The following is a 23669-nucleotide window of genomic DNA, read 5'->3' on the forward strand; positions in this document are numbered from 1 at the left end:
CTCCGATGAACATTACAATTGGACACATATATAATATTGTCTGTTCAATTCATCAGCTTTGATAAAAAAAAGAAGTTAAATATGAGAGAAATATTGTATTAGATTGTAACATTATCCAATGATTAAAATTTCAGCTATCTCAGTTCATAACAATGTAAGAAGTATATATTATTATACTTCAGTACTTATTTTACTATATTAAAACAGCAGTTTAGCTGTTTCATTCTTTTAAGTCGTCTAGATAAATATTTCCCCTCCTGGTGAAATAGCTTTGATTATTATACCTCAGTATATAAACTTCAATACAAAATTTTCTACACTAAAATTGCTAGTTTTCTCCTTTTTCAGTGTTTGACTAATTTTTCAGACTATTGACCAGCAATGTCAACCGCTTTCGCGGATTTTTAGTTCCGTCACCAGATTGGACAAAAGTTTTATATTTATTCGGAACGCTGAGACTTCACCTTCTCTTAATGAAAACCCAGAAATTATCACAAATAACATAAAGATTAACAAATTGAATAACATTTCGGAATGTTTGGATAAGGTGTTTTGAAGACAAACACAGCAGTTATTGAAAAAAAAAATATCTAGCAAAACAATGTAAGTCATATTATTTATTCCCCTCTACTATTTATTGCATATATCAACAAGTCTTGCACTTTAACACAGATGAAATTGAATGTTTGCGAGACAATATTCAGATGTGTACATTGTTGCTGTTCTTTATCTGACAGACACCATGTAATTGATGTTGAAGGCTACTTTCTGCAAATTCAAACTCTTATGAATTACTGGTGAAAAGATCATTGAGACAACATTCAGATTAAAATATTGCCAAAAGATGCATGGTTTTCTGGGTTTTGAACATTTTGAGGTGATGAGGGGAAAATATCAGTGACATTCAAATTGAAAATATTGTAAAAAACGTTTTTCTGGGTTATCATTTTGAGATGATCATTCAACTATGAACAATGGAGGGATATGAAGTAAATGTATTACAAGTCTAATGTTTTCGGTATAATAAAATTCTTACAGACTGGGTATTCGGGAAATAGCAAGTTTATTGTTCTCCTTGACTATGACTATTGCCCTCGGCTACACCTCGGGCTATAGTCACAATCGAGGGAACAATAAACTTGCTATTTCCCTCATACCCAGTCAATAATTATATACTATTTTTCCTTTATGGTGAATTTCACAATCAAATTTCCTGGACTTTTTTTGTCTCATTCATTTCATTGGTTTAAATCAAATGTAGTCATGAGAGAGAACTCAGGAGTTTTCATAGTTTTCAGTATAATAAAACACTTATTAACTGGATGTGTGGGTAGTAACATTTTAATTGTCCCCTCTGTACTAACTATTGTCCCTCTGGGACAATAAAACTGCTATTACCCTCAAACCCAGTCAATAAGTGTATGCTATTTCCACTGAATATTTCCTCTTCACATGATAATTCTTTTTGATTTGTTTCAAATCAGGTTTTTGTTATTTTATTTCTTTTTGCTCCCATTGTTAATAAGTGAAGGAATAATCGAAAGATTCTACTGTGTAGAGAGAAGTGAGTCTGGAATGGGGAGAAATCATACTTCATACTTCACCGCTAGAATATTTTATCGCATTGATTTGAAGTTGTATCTCAAGGACATTTATTCTAATAAATAATAAATAAGAAAATAAGATATGTTTAATACTGTAATTCCATTTTCTATACTTGCAAATGAATAAGTACATGTATAATAAGTAAATTTAATTGAATATACATGTAGTAAGTAATCAGATTGTCATTGAGAATTTGTTTCTTATAATAACATGTTCTTAAAAGTCTAAGAATGGTCTGCACCTTCATGTGGTCTCTTCCTGAAAAAGAAAAAAGACATTTTGTTTTAAATTATCTCTGTTCTGACATTAAGATCAGTTCACTTGTATTGTAATTGATACAAAGCACAAATCAGTCTGTACAGAAATGCATGTACATGTATGTTTACATGTACATTGTTTAGTGGATATATTTTTTTTAATAATTGATAGTTATAATTTAAATTGATAAAGGAATGACTGCATCTTGATATGCCATAATGGTAGTCTATTATCCAATAAATTTCCCTGATTTTTTTTATAAGTGATAATAGTTAGCTTAATTATCTTTATTTTTGCCTTATCAAAACAGTGTCACTTCAAACCCACACACTCATACACATAACTGTTATCCAAGCTGAACCTACCAATTATTAATTGTCTTTTAAAACCACTGAAATAATTGTAAGAGTCTCTCATTGAGTAAATAAATTAATTGTTGTCATCAAATTAAATGTTTAATCATGGAGTTGAATAAGTTGAATATATTTCATTCAAATAAGTTCTGCTGATTTTATCCATTATCCTAGTCGCTAGAACTGGTGAAATATTCCCTGGATTGCTTGGAACTGATGAAAATTAAGTGAACTCCTTCCAATTCAAGTTTTCTCTTCATTACGAAAATTGCCGCCATTTTGGTTATTTATTACCCGGAAGGGCTAGAGTTATCTCTCTTTGGTCAAATTTCACAGCGACTTCACTTCTCTTAAAAGAACACAAGCTGGCGACTTTTAACTAGTTTTAAAAATTCTTGGCGACTTCAATCTCCATTTCGCCGCCTAGATTATGCCTTGTAACTCATTTTATTGATACAGTACAATGAATTAGAATAACCTAAGTATGGTTATATTTCAGATATGCAGCCAAAGCTGACTCTATATTTGAATCAGCTCCTGAAGATCCTTCATCAGACTTCAATTTACAGATGTAAGTGTGTTTTTAAGTTTCAACCTCTTTTTCCACTTTAGGTCCATTATTGTGGAGTCAGAATGTACACTTTATTATGAATATAGAAAAAAAGACAGCTGTTTGAAGTTGAGACAGTATTACAGCAAGTTCAATAGGGCCAGATATGATGCTTTGTTGAGGTGTTCAAAACTGAGGTTTTTTTTCTGTTTATAAGTGATGTCACAGTTCATTTGATGCCCTATTGTCATTGACAATTGCTAATATTTTTAGGATTAGACAGTAAGAAAAATGTAACAAATTTTATATGACTGCAAAAGATTGCAGTTATATAATAGTATTCTGGCATCATTGTCATTGTCCATAGACACTTCATGTCTGGACAATAACTTGAGTATAAGTGTATAGATCTTTATGAAATTATACCACAAGTTGCCACACTACAAACAGAAGGCTGGGGTTGGTTTAAGGGGTTGTGACTTGCACTGTTTAGGAATTAAGGGCCAAAAAGTAGCAGAAACAAGCATTTTCATTATGTCTAGACAATAACTTGACTGTAAGTGAATGGATCTCCTTGTAATCATATGTATAGTACAAGGTGTCATACCACACAAGGATCACTGGGATTGATTTTGGGTGTTGTGATTTGAACTGATAAGGAATGAAAGGCCAAAAGGGGGCCAAAAACAAGAATTTTCCTGATGTACAGATTATAACTTGATTGAAAGTGAATGGATTTTTTTAAAAATTGTACCAGTACAAAAGGAAGAGTGGGATTGATTTTGGGTTTGTACTTATTGAGGAAAAAGGGGCCACTGTGATTCTGATCAAATTCTTTTCCTATGTCAAATATTCAGTTACAATCAAAATTCTGTGCTGTATCAAGCTTAAATGGTGTGTCCTTATGTGCCCAAACTGTTTAGGGTTCCACCTCTATGGTCATATCAAGCTGTGCCCTTTCTAAGCATTTTATTAAATTTCTGATAAGTAGAATAATTGACCTAAAAAGGGTTAGTTGAAAAAGAGATTGAATTAGAAAACATTGGAAAACAAATACATAAAACTAAAGTTTTATCAAGGCTAGATACAACTGTTTTTGTAAAATTGTTCATGTTTTAGCACAGTACTTTCCAAAGTTCTGTACTTGCAGGCTGAAATCTATTTGGCTTGATGAGTAGTGACAGCGATTTTTAAAAAAAAAAATGTTCATAGTTAAAATTTATCAAGACATGTCAAAGCTATACTTTCTCTTTGTCTAATGAATGCATGTTTGTTTCTACTTAATTTCTGAAATATTTTTGCAGGGCAAAGCTTGGGAAAGGACTCTTATCAGGGAAGTACTCCAAGCCACCACCAGAAGGAGCTGATGAAAAGGCATTGGTACTTATAGAATTGTTTTCAAGTTTTCTTTTATGATAGAAAATTATTTTTCTTGTTTAATATCAGTTTTTTTTTTTAATTGAGCAGGAATCAAATGTGAGTGCTTAGGAGAATGATCTTTTTTTCTTCATAAAAATGAAAAGTTTTCTTCATAAAAATGAAAAGTTTTGAAAGAGTTGGATCTTTTTGATTGAATAGCAATGATTCTCCTGAAATTCTTTATTTTAATAACAGAAAATATTAATTTCTTGATTGTTTTTGAGTAAAGTATTGAAGGTTTCATCTTGTAAAAATTCTTAAACGTGTGCTGTTTATACATATCATCTGCAACAGCTTACCTCTAAATTAGAACCATCCCAATTAGTTTTTAACATATGGTTATTCAACTGGAATTTTCTCAAATGCGTCACACTGAATTTCAATCTTATTCTGAAAATGTGTATATTTTTCAGCCTTGTAATGAAGTGCAATCCTATATGTTTTAGACATTACTAGAATCCTGAATTTTTCAGCCTCCTAATGGAATCCGACCCCAGATGTTTAAGACATTAATTGGAAGAGGACATCCTGAGTTTTCTACAAAGAGACAACAAGATGCTCAGGAATATTTTCTACATCTGATCAATTTGTTAGAGGTTTGGCAAATCTTTAGCCTAATTTATTAAACTAAATCTATTTGTAATAGGGTATGTAAGTCTAGTCACACAACTCCATGGTTTCAAGAGTACGGGTCCATATTCTATTATTCATATGCAAAGAAACTTTGTGATTTTCAGAGGGTTGAGTTCAGGAATAAAAATAAAACATATTTCTGTGTAAAAAAATACTAATAAAAATGACAATAGAAGAAAATGAAATGCAGCTTTTCAAGATCATAGAAGTAAACAGTATAATTGGTCTTTTTATTTCAAAACGTTCAAAATTTTGTTGTGGAAAATGAAACTATACTTGACTTACAAATCCTATAATGCCCAGCTGCCTGTTCATCAGTCTTCAATACAATAAACCATTATACAGTCCTAACATGATAGAGATCTGCAGTTCGGTGAGCTGTATTGCAAGAAATCTAAGATATTTCCTGAATTTGTTTTAGTTTTTTTCATTTTGTCTGTTAATCAACCATTTTAGATTTGCATGAATTTATTTTTCCTTGGAAAATGGAGTCACATCTTGTGAAAAAAATGCATTCATTTATATACAGCGAAAGGGAAATCATTTGAACCAGGATTTGAAATGAAATATGCATCCTTATAATTCTTTGAGAAGATGCAGTGCATGGTTTGGTCTGTGATCCATAAATTTAAAATTTGTTCATGAGATATGCTGTATGGAATGGTTAACAAAATGTATTTCAGAGAAACACAAGAGGAACAGAGAACCCAGCTGATTGCTTTAGGTTTGATGTTGAGGAGAGAGTTGAATGTCTACAGAGTAAAAAGGTCAAATATACAAATCGTGACGACTATTTACTGGCATTGCCTGTTCCCTTGGAAACTGCAATAAACAAAGGTAAAGGTAAAAGATTAAATATTTAAGGAGGTAGACCTAGGATAAGGGACACAACTCTTAAAAATCATTCAAACGTTTGTATTCAGCATTTTACATCAATCTTATGTAAGCATCTAATTAACTTGGATTCATTTTATTCTGCTTCAAACGAAAGCTTGAGAGGCTTTGGTGAAATTGAATATGATACAAACATAACCTTGATTTCATGAGTTATGTCCCTTACCCTAGGTCTATCTCTTTAAACAGTCTTGAGAATCATACATCTTGAGCTTGCTGAGTATATTGTATTTCAACCTTAATTTTTTGCACTATTTTCTGGATGTACATGGTTGTTGTGATGGAATTCTACTATGTCTACTAGGCAGTATAATAACGGGTATATTGATGGGTGTAAAATCTTAAGTTTCATGGATTTAGAATTTGTCAAGAGTTTTTTTCTCAAATCTGTCAGTAAAGTTTTTTTTATTCTCTGACCTTAAAGACACTCTTCTATGGAATGCTGATCATAATTTTGTTTGCCGATTGACCAAATACTGATAACTTAGTGGGGTTCAAAAAGCTGTATGTGTTTCATGTGTTTAATATTTTATTATTTTTTTTCAAAGATAATACTTATTTTATACAACTTTTTGTTTTGCAACATTTTCTGAATTAAGTTAGTTTTTGCCAAAATTTTTTTGGTAAATCTTCTTTGCAGTATTTAGATTTCTTATTTCACGATACAGATTGTGAATCTCTACATAATACCTATGTTGTAATACACAAATTTTGGAACTTACTGATCATTTTTGTAAAATACAGACTGTCATTAATTCAGGTCCGTATGCAGGAGCACATGGGATAGTACATGTACCTTGAAAATATACTTGTAAAACTTTTGTAGGTGAAGTAGCAGCTTATGAAGGCAGAAAAGCCGAGGCTGAATCTCAAGGGAAGAAACTGTGAGTAGAACTGGAGATATGGTAAATGTAGTACAGGGGACTTAATCACATACCAGTTAAAAGAACTTAGGACACAAAATTATTTCTTATCTTATCCATATAAGAAAATCTTGTTTGCATGTTTATCCTTCATAACTTAAAAAAATGTAGCTAAATGGGTAAAACAACAAAACACTTTTGTAAAAAATTGTTTACACAATGATATTTGGAGTTCATTTGGTCCTTCAAAATTTACAATATTTTATGGTACATGTAAATTTCCACTCAAAAGTGGTATTGATACTGACACGCCTTAATTCACAGTTGAAAATTTATCACCACTCATTAGAGTGGGGGCATAATGAGTGAGGCTATATTGCAATCACCTAGTCTGTCCATCAGTCTGCCCATAAGTTACACTTTTCTATAACATATTCCTCTACTTCTATTGGAGGGAATGGTTAAATATTTAGTACATGTTAATACCTTTTGTATGATGATTTGTACTGTGTCTCCCTTTTTCTATGTTTGAAATTTTGAGGGGGTATACTTAGCATGGCATAATGTACAATTTGAAGTTTTGAATACTTACACACCGAAGACCATGGTTGAACATCTTTTTAATGATTCCTTTAAGCTGTTTTTTTTTTAAATTTTAGTATTGATATTATTATTGTTCTAGAGATCCAAGTGATCTAGTCCGTCCCAGAATTCCTTTGGTTTCCTGTATTGATTGTTTTGCTGCATCAGAGACTATAGAAGATTTCTACAGTTCAGCCGTAAAAGGGAAATCTGTGGCAAGCAAGTATGTACATGGATAATGATATATGTCTTATATCATGTGGAAAGGTTGTACCTCCGATATATATATCATAAATTCATGAAAATTATTATTTAGTTCAAGATCAGTTTTTTTTTTAATCTCTGGAACAGTTTAGATCAGTTTTGTTTTGTTTTTTTTTTTTGTGTTTTTTTTTGTGGCTTTCATAAACATGCATATTCTACTGGAGTGAAATGTGCCAGGTAATTCTGCCATTGATTGGTCAGCTTGACAGGGGATATGTGACCATATTCCCATGATAGACCCAGGGATATGGAAGCAGATGAGTGGATGGTATATTGGAATCACCTTGTCGGTCTGTCCATCCATCCAAATGTTCTTTACTGAAATCTCAGCTCCCAGTGGATGAAATGATTTTAAATTTGGTTTGTTGCTTCATATAGATGGGGCATACATGTGTTTTCAGCAATTTTGATTGCTGTTTGATATCAACTTCCTGTACGGGTGGGAATATTTCATACTTGCTGTTTGATATCAACTTCCTGTATGGGTGGGAGTATTTCATACTTGCTGTTTGATATCAACTTCCTGTATGGGTGGGAGTATTTCTAGTATGACAACACCTGCAACTTCATGTTTAATTTTCATTGCAGGAGAACAAGACTAACAACATTTCCAGATTACCTAATGGTACAGTTGAAAAAGTTTACTATAGGAGATGATTGGGTTCCCAAAAAATTAGGTAATACACCATTACAGTGATAATATCTCAAAAAGGTCATCGGTATAAATGAGGATTTGTAGATTGTTAATGTGGACTAAATAATTAAAGAAACAGTTCATGGTGATATGGTGATCACTTGGTGTAAATGTAAGAAGACCAAGCTCATGTGTAAATGAGTGCATTATCATACCTGTTAGGGTATTTCTATTATAATATGACTTAAAGGACTATTTCTTCATCTAAATCACCCAGGGTTAGAGATATCAGGCTATATAGTTTTATACGTTTATAGGACATCAAATTAGAATTATTCTCAACCTCTTGTTAACTGTTAGGACAGATTGATATATTTTTTGTATATGTTTTGGCTGACTTAATTAACTGTTTGTTTTTTTCATCCACAAGCAAAAATTTGTTCCACTGTTTTGCAATGCAGTCAGCATTTTTTGCTTCAAAGTCAAATTGATTGGTTTTTAACATGAATTTGTGTCTGGGCCATTACTTCTTGGTTCTCGGTTCTCAACAAAGGCGTATCATATTTGGCACATGGTTGTATCACCATAAAACAATGTGTCGTATACATTCATTACCTTTATATGACCTTGACCCTTGATCTCAAGGTTAAAATTTTAGGTTTTCTAACATGGATTGTCTTGGACACAACTTTTTTGTCTTGATGTAGGCTTTCCGTTTTTGGTGTGGGTGAATTACCATAATACAATGGTGACCTCTAAATGACCTTAATCTTTGAACTTGTGTTAAAAATGTTCAAACCAAATTTAGCTTTTTCAAATCCAGTTTTACAGTTGTGATGGTTTTTACTGTATGTTTACTTTCAGATGTGTCAGTAGATGTTCCTGAAGAACTTGACCTGTCAACATTACGTGGTACAGGTCTACAGCCTGGAGAGGAAGAATTACCTAACGATCAACAATCACAAGGTAAATATAGAATGTTAAGTGAAGATATTGCAGTCCCTGAACTGACTGGCCAAACTTTTTGGTGGATCACTTTTTCAGGAAGCCCACCCCATATTATTTAGTATAATCTGTTCAAAAATTAAAAAAAACATTCCTTATAATTTAATTTCTAATGGACTCTAATCTAAATAATAGGAATTTGTTGCTTAGAAAAACGTTATTTTGTGTAGGATTCCTTGAATGGCTGTGTGCGGATTGAGCAACATTAATTACATCACAATACCAAAGCAAATTGTACAAAAACATTAGTTTGCTCAAAGAGAACTAACCAATCAGAAAGCTTGAAACAACTCAAATTAAATTATTTACTGACCACTGGAAGATCCATCATTGTTGAAAGATGATAGATATACATGTATCTAAATTCCATTTCATTTTAAGTCAATATTATATGGCAATTGAAGTCGGTTAAATCGAAATACAAACATGTATTCAAAATATACAGTGTACTGCCATGAAAACATGGTAGTCTGAGTGAGTTTATACTAAATGAAAACCTTATATTCTAGCCAGTTTTCCTAACACAACACAAATTAGAGGGACACAACAGTACTGCACTGTTTGACATAATAACACTACACTATAGAGATAATGATTATCTGGACATAATGGACCATGAAATTTGATATGCCTATGCTCCATTGATTCAAGATTAACATCTATATTGCCACATTTGATGTGTCTTCCAAAACCGCTCTGCCATTTATGTTAGGATACCCCACATGAGAGGGCTCAGTTGCTCACTTGCAAACATTGTATGCAAGGACACAAAAAAGTTTTATGAAAAAAAGTAAAATGGCAGAATTAATGTTTTTTATCTGTGGTTTCACATTTCACAAATCAAATATTAATCTTTCATTCCAATTTTTTTTCTATGTAAATATTCATTCTGAAATATTTTATTTGTTGTAATATCATTTTTATTCTTTAAGGGTATAAAAATCTTAAATAAATTTCAGTTTAGTAATTTTTTAAAAAAAATCTGCACAAAGTGATTTGGCTGGACAAAATATACTGGTACATTTTTTGAACAAAGTTGTGGATAGACATGAAACCTTTACACTTCCATTCCTACATTATAGTATAAATGTATCAGCAAACATATTGAACTATAAACATGGGAGACAACTCTGTTTAGCCTACCTTTCTTTCTCTGTGCAGTTTTGGAAAAAAAATATATCATTTTTTTTTAGTTATAAGGGAAGAACAACTTGAAATGCAAATTGCAAAAAAATAAGCTTTTTTAATGAAAATTTAACATTCTACTTAACTTTCAAGTTGGATCTCTCTTTATACCACCACTAAAACAATTTCGTTGTATAATGATATCACCCTGTCGTTGTCTTGTCGTAGTTAATTTTAGTTTACTTATGATAACTTGAGTAGAACATATCCGATCTTTTTGAAATTTTTAGGCATTGTTCCTAATTTTAATTTAAGAATATATGAAGGTTGTCTTTTTGGTGAGACGATTTGATTTGAGGCGAGGGTTTGGAAGATTTCTTCAGATCAAATGTTATTTTCACAATGTTAATGATTATGAACATAATATTTATTTTCAAGAAGGTTGGAGTCAAAATATTTTTTTTTTAAATTCTTCCCACCCTTTGAAATCAAAAGATAGTCTCCTTAATTACAAATATCAAATCGATAGTTTTCTTGGTATGTTTCCAGCAGTACAAATTGATGATGCTACAGTTCAACAATTAGCAGATATGGGTTTCCACATAGAGGGCTGTAAAAAGGCTGTATACAATACAAACAACAGTGGAGTAGAGGCTGCAATGAACTGGGTCATGGAACACATGGAGGATGCAGGTATAATAACCGTATAAACTTTTTTTCAGTGGTTTAATTTCACTATTTTTTTGGTAGTGTGTTGTGACATGGCTTAAGTTTAATTTTGCTATACTCATGGTAGATGTCATCATGAAAATAATAACATGCAAATTTATACCACCAAAAGAGGTTTTCTTCATGATGTGTATGTGTGGTATACTCAAGGACCCTGAAAATTACATTATGCAGGCATTCAAGCAGCCATGTATTTCCTATATGTTTCATGAAATCCCTATATATTTGACATTCCCTATAATGCCTATATTTTTGCCTGAAAATGGCATTTTCTGTATAAAAGCCCTATGATTCCAATAAATTTAATACAAATTAATCTTTTTCTGTCTACTGGGCTTGCTTAGAACATTGTAGTTTCTGTTTTCTATCACCTTAACATGTTCACACACACACAAACACACACACCAAGAAAAAATCCTTCAGACTGAGTGTGTATTCTTATGTTGTTACTTGGTAAGAAAACATTAATTCTTGTCAAAATAGGTATGTTTTTTATGTTACAATATAGATCTTGTTGAAACAAATGTCCAATTTTTAAGAATTTGTGCCCTACATAAGCCTTGGTTTTAGTCAAAAGCCAATAGAAGGCCTGATCATGTAAAATTCACCCATTTTTTTCAACAAAAATGTAAATTTCAACACATGAAAGATACCACTTACATGATATTACTAGAAGATGTTAGAAAAAATAATTTCTGGGTTTTTGGTCGCAAAATTAGTATAAAACCTGCTTTCAGTACAATTGTAAGGACAGTAAAACATATAAGGGACGCAAAATTAGTATAAAACCTGCTTTCAGTACAATTGTAAGGACAGTAAAACATATAAGGGACATCAGGAAGGCACTTTAATTCTTTATATATAGATGGGTGTTAAGTTCTCTTGACAAAATATAAAGTTTACTACAAAACATCAATAGATCTTCATGGGTGGCTCCCCTGCTGAAGAAGTGCCTTCCCTGGGTACCTTGTACCTTTTAATGGATCAGCTATTAACACAATTCCTGGTGAATATTTGGGTGTTGTAGTTAATGCTGTTGTTTTATGTAATTGTCTGTATACAGATGCTGAATTTCCATCTGTTAACACTACATTTTAAAAAGATAACCTGATAGTTAATCTTTAAAACAGATATCTCATTTTGTCTGTATGTTGTGTATTGAAAAGAAAATTTTATGTATTATTGTGGGAATTTTATGGTATGTTTATTTCAGTTTATTTTTTACCTTACATTAAAGGGGATGGTTAATGCTTTTTAAAACTAGTTTAACCCCACTGCAGACATTCATTTGTTTAGTTAGGTGATGTTGGTCTTTAATTTGTCTTGAGTGTTGTTCTTTTACTTTTTTTGGTCACTTTTAAGGAAGTTTCATTGTTCTGTTACCATTAATTTTATTACTTTTGCCTTCAGGGCTTTCAAAAATGTGTGTTTACACTAATTGAAGACCTTTTTGTGATCTCTGAAAGTATTTACTATTTTGTATTAAGGTTATATGCTGGTGTATTTGTTTTATTTCTCAGTTTCACTATTAGTAAAAGTGAACAACTTATTGTATGTAAAATAAACCTGTAAAAATGCCTGCCTATGTGACTAAGATTTTGTCCTCCCTTTGAAGGTCACTTAAGCCAGGTTTGCCTGATTTTGATTGAACAAGTTTATAATAAAAGACCAACAAATCATTACAAAATCACTATATTGACTGTCTTCTTCAGATTTTTCAGCTCCCTTCCAGCCCCCAGGTGGTCAGGCCAGTAAGCAAGGAGGCTTTGTACCTAATGAGGAATCACTAATGATGATCATATCCATGGGATTTACTAAAGAACAGGCTACAAAAGCTTTAAAAGCTACAGTAAGTGATAATAGTATACTGTGAATTCAAAAAATATAATATCCCTACTCATTAGAGTCTGTCCATCCATTACACATTTCTGTGAGATTTCTCACGTTCCATTAGAGGAAATGCTTAGGCGTTTGGTATATTGCTTTTGTGTGATGACTGGTACCATATCTTCCCTTTCCTGGATCCTCATTATCTACTTCCTGTTGAAGGAGTTAGACCTAGGGTAAGGGACGCAACTCTTGAAATCAGTGATATGTTTGTATCATATTCAATTTCATCAAAGCCTATCAAGCTTTCATTTGAAACAGAATGAAATCAGTCCAAGTTACTTTGATGCTTTATGAGATTGATGTAAAATGCTGAATACAAACATTCCAATGATTTGTAAGAGTTGTGTCCCTTACCCTGGGTCTGCATCCTTGATTAAAACATATTTGATATAACGGTTAAGTGGAGGCATTCTTTCACATTGTTGCCTGCAACATTTTGTCAATACTAGAAAAGATGCTTGGCATAAAAATTTTTTAAAAAACCTGCCTAAGAAAGATTTCAATTGATCACCATGCTGTTATTTATTCAATTTATTGTTTTATTTTAGGATGGTAATGTAGAAAGAGCAGCTGATTGGATATTTAGTCATGCTGATCAGTTGGACACTATGGAAACAGAAGAACCGGCTTCACAGCAACAACCTAAATATAGGGATGGTAGTGGAAGTAAGTTATACTCCTGATATACAAAGTTTGCAATTATATAGGCATTACCATGTCTACTTGTCTGTCTGTCTGTCAATACATCCATCAGTCCCATGATTCTTCTGTTCATGCTTTTTATTTTAGTGCAACTGCTACGACTCAATATATGTTGATGAAACTGTATAGGAAGACCAGGAATCTTATGCGGATCAGAAGGAAAATTATTTTTTTAACATGCAAAGTCCCTAATATCACAGTAAACATTGAAATACAGGCATTTGATTTCCAGAATAAAATTTTCTTCCGAAAATATACGGAAGATAAATTTAGAACTTTATTAGTTTTCAAGGTTGCAGATCAAATGTCAAGATTTCTAGGTGAAATTATGCAGTGGATACACTACCAGGAATTTAACTACAGATTTCATGTACTTTTAATGCCAATATAAAAATCAGTACTTTTCTTTCGAATAACATTTCAGTAAGGAATTTCTTTCGGTAATTTCAGTACTTACCTTTTTTGTCATTTTACAGTACTTTGAATTTTATTCATTTTTCAGTACTGTAAATTTCAGCCATTTTTCAGTACTGAAAATTTCAGTCAATTTTCAGTACAGAAAGTTTCAGTCAACTTTCAGTACTGAAAATGTCAGTCATTTTTCAGTACTGTAAATTTCACTCATTTTTCAATATTGTGGTTTTCTGTCGTTCCTTAGTACTTTTTCATTTCAAAGGAAACTATGATATTTACTGATTTTTTTCACCTCTCATGAGTATGCTTTCATTGAATATGTGTATTGTTGTCTACTTCTTTTAAAGTTTTTTGTCCTACACCAATTTACAATTTTATGTGGACCAAACTTTAAACATCTTTTTAAGATTCGTTTTGGAGATATTTTGTTCTGGTTTCCTTCCATTGTTATATTGATTTTACATGTAATTTCTGGTTAAATGCATTTTAAATTGTGTAAGTTTTATGAGTTTTCATTGTTCGAATATGAACACATCATAATGAAACTTGGTACATGTACATATAAAATTACAAGCAGAATGTGTTATGCAACAATTCTTGATTGTTTTATATAACCATTTTTTATTCAGTACAGGAATGACAAATTTAAATGAACGACTTTTTTATTTTTTTATTTCGAAAAAGCATCAATTTTTAATGTATAAATATGAATAATCAATATCATGTTTAATCGTTTATTTACTATTTATTTAGACATCAACAACTTACAATACATTTAGTTTTTTTCCTACAATATATAAAAGAAGGGAAATATTATAAATTAATACATGAAAATATAAACAGCTGTGCCCTGAACACGTAACAATCGTCCCCATATGGAAGTAAACTGAAAACCTGTCAGAACTTGTAGCAAAAAAATGTGCTCTACTGAGCGTAGCTTGATACAACAACAGAGGTCGAACCCTGAAAATGGGTCCAAGTATTAACACACCATTCAAGCTAGATACAGTTCTGAATTTTGATTGCGATTCAATATTTGATACAGGAAACTTATTTGACCAGAATCACAGTGGCAACCTTATTCGTCAATGAGCACAACCCCAATTCAATCCTAGCCTTCCTTTCATGGTATGACACCTTATGGTACAATTTCAAAGAAATTCATTCATATTTACCCAAGTTTTTGTCCGAAAATCATGAAAATGCTGGTTTCTGGCACATTTTTCCTAAACAGTTCAAGGCACACTCTCAACATCAATCCCAGACTTCCTTAAAGGTATGTCACCTTGTAGTATACTTTCATAAACATATACAGTCATACTCAAGTTATTGTCCGGACAAGAAGTGTCTATAAACAATGATAACAGCATACTATTATATAACCACCATTTTTTTTCCAAACTCATAAAAAGGATTTGCAGAGGTCAATTTCAGAACACTTTAGGCATTTCAGGACACAACATTTTAACTTGATGCAGTAAGGTTGAATGTTGATATATAGCATAAGGTTCTTGGAAGAAAAAGAAAATGGTAAAATAACTTAAAAAAATAACAATAAGACAATACAATAAGAAAAGAACTTCAAAAGAAGAGGCTCACAGGAGCCTGAATTGCTCACCTGGTTAAAATTTGTCTTTCAAGGGTAATAAATCTAACAAGGAGATGTCCCACAGTTTTGAGATATATGCGAAAAACTACTGTCTGACCCCTCTATTCTATTTTTTGTAATGGCGGCTATGTATTTCAGCGAATCAAAAATCCCCACATCCGTTCTATGCACTCAGGATATCCCAAGATACATTCATACCAAGTTTGGTTTCAATTGGTCAAGTAGTCGGAGAAGAAGGTTTTTGAAAGAAATAACATTAAAAATAGCAAAAAATTGTTGAAAAAGGGCAACAACTCCAACATGGCTTAACAGATTAAAACCAAAACTTGACCAGAGGTAGATCTTATCATGCTGAACACTTTTATCCATGTCAGAATTTAGCAAAACCTAACGGTTTTGGAGATAAATTCAAAAATCTACTGTCCCACCCCTCCCCCCTCCCCATGTTCTATTTTTAGTAACGGCGGCCATGCTCCTATTATGTAGCATGCACAATTTGATCAAAGTCCCATAACTCCTGTAAAATTGGTCAAATTAAAATGGTAGCCGAAAATGATCAATTATTGACTAATGTTCGAATATTTGCCTAAATTTATATGATAAAAACTGCCTATACAATATAAAGAACAAATTGCACGAACACAGGATTTAGCCATTTAATACATCATAATAGCCTAATAAAAATCCAAATTTCCATAGACCAATATGAGGTATTGGACTAGTTAGTTAATACAGGTATAATTAGGTGAGGTTTTCCATATTGGCTGAGTTATTGGTCCTCGGATGACCATATTGGACCAATAACCAAATCAAAATGAAAACCTTACACAATAATACTACATGTATATTAAATATGATGACCATCAATCCCATATAACAAGATCTGTACAGCTGTATCCCAAGGAGTTTTGTCCAAGAAGTGTTCTATAGAGTAGCATGTACAATTCAACAAAGTCCAAATACTCCTGTGAAACTTGTTTAATCAAAATGGTGGCCCAATGTCATTGATTACATATAGTGACTAACAATCCTACATAATTTGAACATAATTCCTCCACAGAGTCAAATGTGTTGGTTGGATATTTCTATATGTTTTTTTACCAAAATGTATTCCCCTTATACAGTGGTAGCAAACAACTTTGCAAAGTTTGAAGTAAATTGAACATGCATTTTCCAAAATACTGTAAAATCTTGACCCTCCATCTTTTTTAGAAAAAGTTTCATAATTTAGAAACGTTAACTAGAATTTTCTCTTAAAGTATACAGATCAAAAGACCATGATAACGAAGAACTTTATAAAGTATAAAAATAAGGTTTACTATTCAAGGGATTTTAAAGTTACCGTGTTACATGTTAACACAGACAGACGGATGGATATATGAACGTGTACCATTATATGACCCATCTCTAATTGATAGCCATACATGTATAAAAATTGTTTCCTAAAATCTTTTATATTCATTATATAAAATATAATATAGTTTCTTCAATTTTGCTCTCCAGTATTTCACTCTTTTTGTTCACAATGTGGGCTTTACAACCAACCTAAAATACATATAAAAAAAGTCTAAAACAATATAAATGCTCCACACTATTAGCAAAATTGTATAGTACCATGTACCATGCAATACATATAAAATATATCATAATTTATAAAACATAACTAGACATTGATAATAATGGGACTAATGCCCCTCACAGCCTGTTGATTTGGGGATGACAATTCCTTAACATTATATGAATCTTGCAAATTTCTGCAATCGTAAAAAAAAAAAAAAAACAGATTTAAAAAAAGAACAAACTGACAACAGAATCATAAAAAATAAGATTTACAGTAACTTATTTTGTCCATCACACCCCTTCTTTTTTTGAACTGGGTGGTGCAAGATTCTTCGAGGGGCCTTCCTTTGTGTCTAATGAATCTATTGACTAAATATTAAGTTGTTTTTGTGAACATCATTCTGACCACAATATGGCCAAAAAATGAATGAAATATATGAATTTTGGTAAAATTCAAGCTATCTTTTTGCCATTTGCATTCAAGAAGTTATAGAAATCCCTATGTTTTCTCAATGTAACGGATTTACAAATTCAAATGAACACTTCATGATTAATTTTCAGTATTTTTTTGGCCAGTATGATTCCCCGTCTAATTAAAATTAGCCCCTCCAATTTTTATTTATTGCAAAAAGAAAAAGTAAAAAAAACACTAGGTCTAATTTTATTTGACTGATATGATCCCCTAATCCCCTTCTCCCTTCATCAAAATACCATTAGTTGCTTACAAGTTAATATTTACTACATATTATTTGGAGCTACATTTGTATGTTGTGTAGTAACAAGCACTTCGTTCTACCTTTAATTGCTTTAATTTCAAAAGTAAGTCTTACATTTTACTTTTTGGACTATCATCATAAGGGGCGGATCCAGGTTTGAATGTAAGGGGGGGGGGGGTGCGTTAATGGAATTAAATGCTGTGCAAAGCAAGGCAAAAAATATTATGGGGTGAAACTTATGGTGAAAAATGTTTTTCTTACCAATGGGGGGGGGGGGGCATTCGCCCAGTACGCCAGTCCTTGGATCCCCGCCTGATCATCTGCCAAATATCCTGGTACAGGATCACCCTGGTAATCGAAAAAGCATTATCATCTTTCCCTTGTTCTGAACAATTAAATCACATTATATTCTTCAATGATGTTGTGAAATACTGTGAAAATTCTTTAAGAGTTTCAGTTGAAAAATAGAGAAAGGGGTTACTTACAAGTGTATCTATTGAGTACTGCAACACTAGTCAAGTGGCACTGTTTGTAAGAGTCATGCAGATTCTGTAATATGGGATATCGAAACAACTCCAAAAAGACTTCCAATTTTTATTTTTGTTATTAAGTAGCACTTCATCTAAGAATCATGCAAAATGTGATATATAGCGGAAATGCCTAGCATACATATTTTTATGCTTGATGTTTTGTTTGTATTGACGTAGTAAATAGGAATTAAAATTCTGTTTTTCATAGCACCCATGTTCTTACATGTAGGAGATAAAAAATTAAATAGAATTCACTGTAGACTTCAAAATAAAGGGAGATTACTCTATAAATGACACTAAATACAATAGGTCTCAGTCTTGTATTCTTTGCCCCATAGGTCCATTCTAGAAAAAAACAAGGCATGAACTTTGGTACACCAGAACATGTCAAACTTAAAATAGACAACCTCTACTTTCATTGTTATTTTGAGTTCATAAAATAAGACTCATTTTCTGACGCATAATTTTTCATGAAAGTACCGTTTTTCCTCAAAAACAAGTTTTTTTGTGTCATAGCTTGATATTTATCCTATACTTTTGATGATAAATGATAATCATTTGCGAAAAAACAAAAACAGGAAATGGCAAAAAGAAAGTGCACTATATTTTTTAGCCTCCATGTTTTGATGTACACCTGCTTCGGAATACAATACAAGACTGATACCTATTACTAATAAAAACTTCAAGATATCTATAATTGCTGTTGCATTTCTACAATTGTGTTCAATTTCCAACTTAAGGACAAAATATCTCTGTCCTCCTGCTTTTCTGTGAATTTTTGTTTCAATTTTAATATAGGTACATCTACCTTATAACAGTATTAAGTCAAATATCTTGGTTACAGACCACCAATTCAACCAATGAGCATTCGGAACGTACGCAAAAATAGTCTTACGCAGAAATTACCCCTGTTCCTCATAGTGCTGTGAAAAAAGTTCTCATCTTATTTAAAAAATTTAAACAGTTTCTGAAAGGAAAAACATTTCTGTACATTTTATAGGTGCATTTTGCTTCTTGTGATGTGAAGCCTAATCTCCATAATGATTTTTAAATATACCGCTATCTTGTGAAAACACTGGGATTTCCCATGCTATTTATAGACCCTTCACTTCCGGTGACCAGTACTGCACTGCAAGTCTGCTAACCCCACATGCCATTCTGAGGATTGTGAGCTGACATATGTAGAATCATGCTGATATATAGTCCTCTGCAGGTTAAAGTTAAGGTAAAGTCCAGAGAAGCCATTGAATATTGTGAAATTAGCATAGAAGCCTATGGGAAGTGGAATTAGTGGTTTTTTGCCTCTTTTTCCAAAAAGAGACAAGTTTTGATAAAAAATAATTTGGTTACCTTTTAAAGATGAAAAGTGGTCTGAATTGATAAGACAAATGCCTAAACTATTCTATGAATACAAATTGACTGACCAAAGTGTAGACAACAGTTGCCAAGGCTCAAATATGGGATTACGAAAAGCCTATACATGTATATAGGCTCTTTGTCATAGTAAGGGTTAAATGATTGAGTCAAGAGTAATAAAGGACACTTCTGTTAAAAGTTTTTGTCTCTACCTTAAAGGAACATAATCTTGACATTCAGCTTAGGTTTGAGTGTCCACAAAATTGCAAATAAATTTGTAGTGAATATAAGCAAATTTATCATTTCAGTCAGAGATAGGGGAAGGCAACATCAAAGACATGTAACTCATATAAATATAGAAAGGCAATTTCGACCCTGACTGTTCCATAGACACATTATATTAATACTTTAAACCTAACAGCACAATACATGACTCTTTAAGAACTATAAACCATTATGGCGTAAGCCTGCTATGAAAATGTAGAAAAAGTAATATTAAAAAAATAATTTTCAGATGCAAAAACCCAATGTCTATAAAAATTTGTTGGGTCCTACTATTTTACAGAAAAATCTTATACCGTGAAAAAAATATACAATTCACCCTGAATAAAATATACAACACTTAGCTTTAAACCTTCATATTTTTTATTTTTAACTGACATTACATGTACATGGTTTGTGGTAAAAGTAGACAACAATGTACATGTTATGTATATTGAAATATAAAAGTGAGGCTTAAAACAATTACTTTAAATGGATTACAGTGTCCTTACTCTGGGAAAATGGAGGAGGCGGTGTGCCATTCCCCTATCACATTCACACCTCTCTGTCCCTATTGAGTACCCCCTCAATTAATTATGGAATATCTTGATAAGATTACACACTTGTTAATTACCCAAGCCGATTTAGTCACTATATAGATATTAGGACTAGGCCCTGGCTGCAGCATGAATAATTTTTCTGGAATACATTGTATGTGAACAGGTTGAGAACAAGTTCTAAAATAGGGTTCCCCCTTTTTTTAAACTACATGTACCCACAAATGGTGGGTTTTTAAAATAAAAAAAAACATAGTTAAGATAAAAGTGGAAATACTAGTAATTTATTGATTTTGCGATAGCAATATCTTTTCCTCACTTTTACATCCATGTATTTAATTTAGTATCTAAAAAGTTAGAGATCTTGAAATACACAATGTACATGTATTGTACTTTGTAGTTCAAATTCATTGCAAGTTTGCCATCTTGGAAGGTTAATTTTTCATTTTGCATGGACAGATTAAAAAATGACTTGATGAATGTCATGATTGTGTTGACTTAAAATATTGCATTTTGGACCTACATGTACAGTATAATTAGTAGTAGTACATACTGAAAAAAAACATATGCTTCCTTTGCAAACTGCAAAAAACATGGATTTTTCTAGCATTCAGCATGATCCTGTAAAAGGACCTTTTCCCAAAGAACATCATATCAAATCATGCAATATTCCCAAAATTTTGATTTTACCTCCCTAATTTTGACTCTTAACTTAAATGGCAAAATTTTTCGATAATTTCCCCCCAGAAAGGCAGAATGGCCAGAATACCAAGATACAATCCTGAAAAAAAATTACTAAAAATTACAGAAATATTCCAACGGTTAACAATATTCCATTTTTTTAAATTTTGAAATGGGTAAAAAGCACCTTATGAGTGTGGTGGTTGTGGGGAGGGGGGGAACTTGAAACTTGTTCCCAAGCTGGTGAATGCAGATAGTGTACGTTTCATTTGTATCTACATCGAATATTGCGCCAATACCAAGTGCAAGTTCTTCTACAAACTTGTTAAAAGAACAGTTTCCTCTTCTGGTGATGTCTGTGTGGCAGTATGATTCAGTAAAATTTAACCGGCGACGTTTCCAACAGAAATTTGAACGCCAGTTTCCGTTTTTCGTCGGTATCACTTATGCGCTTAAATTTTCACCATTTTCTTCTTCTCTGTAAAACACTCGAAAGATCTGTAAACAAATTACGTCATTTTGCACATTTGTTTTGTTTATATAAACATTAAAATGAACGAAGTTGAATATTCCGACAACACGAGTCTAATATTTTTTTTTTTCGATAAAGCATCGTAAATCAATTATTTGTACTGAAAAACGACAGAAAACCAGAGTACTGAAAAATGACTGAAATTTACAGTACCGAAAGTTTACTGAAATTTTCAGTACTGAAAATTGACTAAAATTTACAGTACTGTAAAATGACAAAAAATCAAAGTACTGTAAAATGACAAAAAAGGTAAGTACTGAAATTACCGAAAGAAATTCCTTACTGAAATGTTATTCGAAAGAAAATACTGATTTTATATCGGCATTAAAAGTACATAAAATCTGTAGTTAAATTCCTGGTAGTGTATTGTGTGTTATATATTGGCCTGATCAGTTTTTGTCTGTTTAAGAAGTCAATGATATTTTTTTAAGCGTGGAAGAGTTTATATCCAATACTTAATTGGATTACAGCCAGTAGACCTAAATAGCACAAAATCAATATTGGAAAGAACTAAAATTGAAAGTAGGTTCAGGACAGAGAAAAAGTGCTGAAAAAGTGTGGTTCATGAAAAGTATATCTTCTCTAGGGTAAACATATCTATATTTGCACACTGTGTGAAAAAGTAGGTGAAAATTTGATGTGGTGAAAATAAAATAGGATAAAAAAAAATTGAATTTAAATTTCATACTTTTACAACTGATCCTTCAAATTGAATCTTTTCATCTAAGTGTGTTAATGTTAGTTATTATACTTTGCATAAAGTAGTTTTACTGGTGTAAGTGCATGTACCAAAATACAGGTTCATCTAAGAACCACACATGAAGTAGTAAGTCCATGTTTTCTTTTTTTATTAGTTGAGACTTTAAATGCATTCGATAAGGCCAAATAATAAAATATATGTGGTTCCATTCACCTCCAGTGAGAGCTGATCTGTTGAAGCTAATAGATCTTCATGTGAAAAATTGAAGAAAATTAATATTCTTCTACTGTAATGGTATATTAATTTAAAAAAAAGGAGAGTATTCAAGCAGAGTAGGAAACTCACGAAAATTCCAGCCAGTCCTGAATACAATTTTTTAATATATTTACTATATTGCTGTATAAATTTTTGCTAAAATTAGCCAGCCCTGCCAAAAAAATAGCCAGTCTCAGGCTGGCAGGCAGGTTACTATTTCTAACTCTGATTCAAATGTAATGAACCCATTTTATGATCTTTGGAAGTAAATGTGAATTTCCTGTCTTATTTGACCTATGACATGTACAATTTTGGGTTTTTCCACAGTTCTCTTCACTAACTTTGATTATTTGGTACAACAATGTGTCATACTGGGCTAAAGAGTTTTTACTGTACAGCTAAGTAGCTGTCTTTATAAAAATCAGACAGGAGGTGATTTATGCACGTCAAAATCCAATAGAATTTAGAAACAGTAACAGACCACATTACCAGTCTTAGTTGTTGTTCCGTTGTTTCTATGTTGAGATAAAACTTATATAGATTGTGTATGAAATTAATACTTTTCATGAGTCATTTTTCTTGACATAGTGTGATTTAGTTGATTTCAGTGGCAATTAAAGATTTTAGTACAGAGAGGACCATTGTTATGTAGAAAACAGCATAAATAGACCGAAAAAGCATTGACTGATTGGCCCTGTGCAGGTCCGGTTGTTAAAAGAATAGGCCTGCAGCAGTGCTAAGCTTGTCGTAAAAAGGCACCTAATAGTGCTCAGAAACCTAGCCGGGGGCTAGGCACTCTGCCCACAGAGCAACTGGGATGTGGCCCAGGTGGTGGAATGGGGTACCCCTGGCGTGTTACATGCTTGGGTTATCAGGCTGTAATACGGAAAACCTGACTGCAAACCATAGTGGTGCACCGTGTTGAGAAAGATGTCACATTCCTCGCATAGTAAAGAACCCTGCTGTGGTATTCGATAGGAGTAGGAACCTTT

The 23669-nt window shown here is 32.2% G+C and overlaps 1 protein-coding gene and 1 long non-coding RNA gene across 6 annotated transcripts in view; one reads left to right on the plus strand and one right to left on the minus strand.

Moving 5' to 3' along the window:
- LOC148601464 (ubiquitin carboxyl-terminal hydrolase 5-like) overlaps positions 1-23669 on the plus strand; it is a 44273-nt gene that overhangs the window by 17870 nt on the left and 2734 nt on the right. For both annotated transcript variants that reach the window (XM_088556545.1, XM_088556546.1), the window contains exons 10-20: positions 2716-2787; positions 4071-4146; positions 4659-4781; positions 5502-5655; positions 6539-6596; positions 7258-7380; positions 8010-8098; positions 8920-9021; positions 10735-10878; positions 12627-12763; positions 13353-13470. In XM_088556545.1, coding sequence (XP_088412671.1) covers positions 2716-2787; positions 4071-4146; positions 4659-4781; positions 5502-5655; positions 6539-6596; positions 7258-7380; positions 8010-8098; positions 8920-9021; positions 10735-10878; positions 12627-12763; positions 13353-13470 — 1196 coding nt within the window. The remainder of the gene's footprint in view (positions 1-2715; positions 2788-4070; positions 4147-4658; positions 4782-5501; positions 5656-6538; positions 6597-7257; positions 7381-8009; positions 8099-8919; positions 9022-10734; positions 10879-12626; positions 12764-13352; positions 13471-23669) is intronic.
- Positions 1673-23669, minus strand: part of LOC148601466 (uncharacterized) — a 56611-nt gene continuing 34614 nt past the window's right edge. For 2 of the 4 annotated variants that reach the window (XR_015917339.1, XR_015917342.1), the window contains 2 exons: positions 18067-21688; positions 13464-17074 (listed from right to left, as the gene is read on the minus strand). This is a non-coding gene — a long non-coding RNA (uncharacterized LOC148601466). Of the gene's footprint in view, positions 1864-2228; positions 2758-13463; positions 17075-18066; positions 21689-23669 lie in introns of those variants that run through there. The other 2 variants (XR_015917343.1, XR_015917340.1) reach the window with 2 other exon arrangements.

The sequence above is a fragment of the Perna viridis genome, chromosome 12, assembly GCF_037379345.1.
Source record: "Perna viridis isolate PV_CMFRI_1.1 ecotype Kerala chromosome 12, ASM3737934v1, whole genome shotgun sequence".
NCBI lineage: Eukaryota > Metazoa > Mollusca > Bivalvia > Mytilida > Mytilidae > Perna > Perna viridis.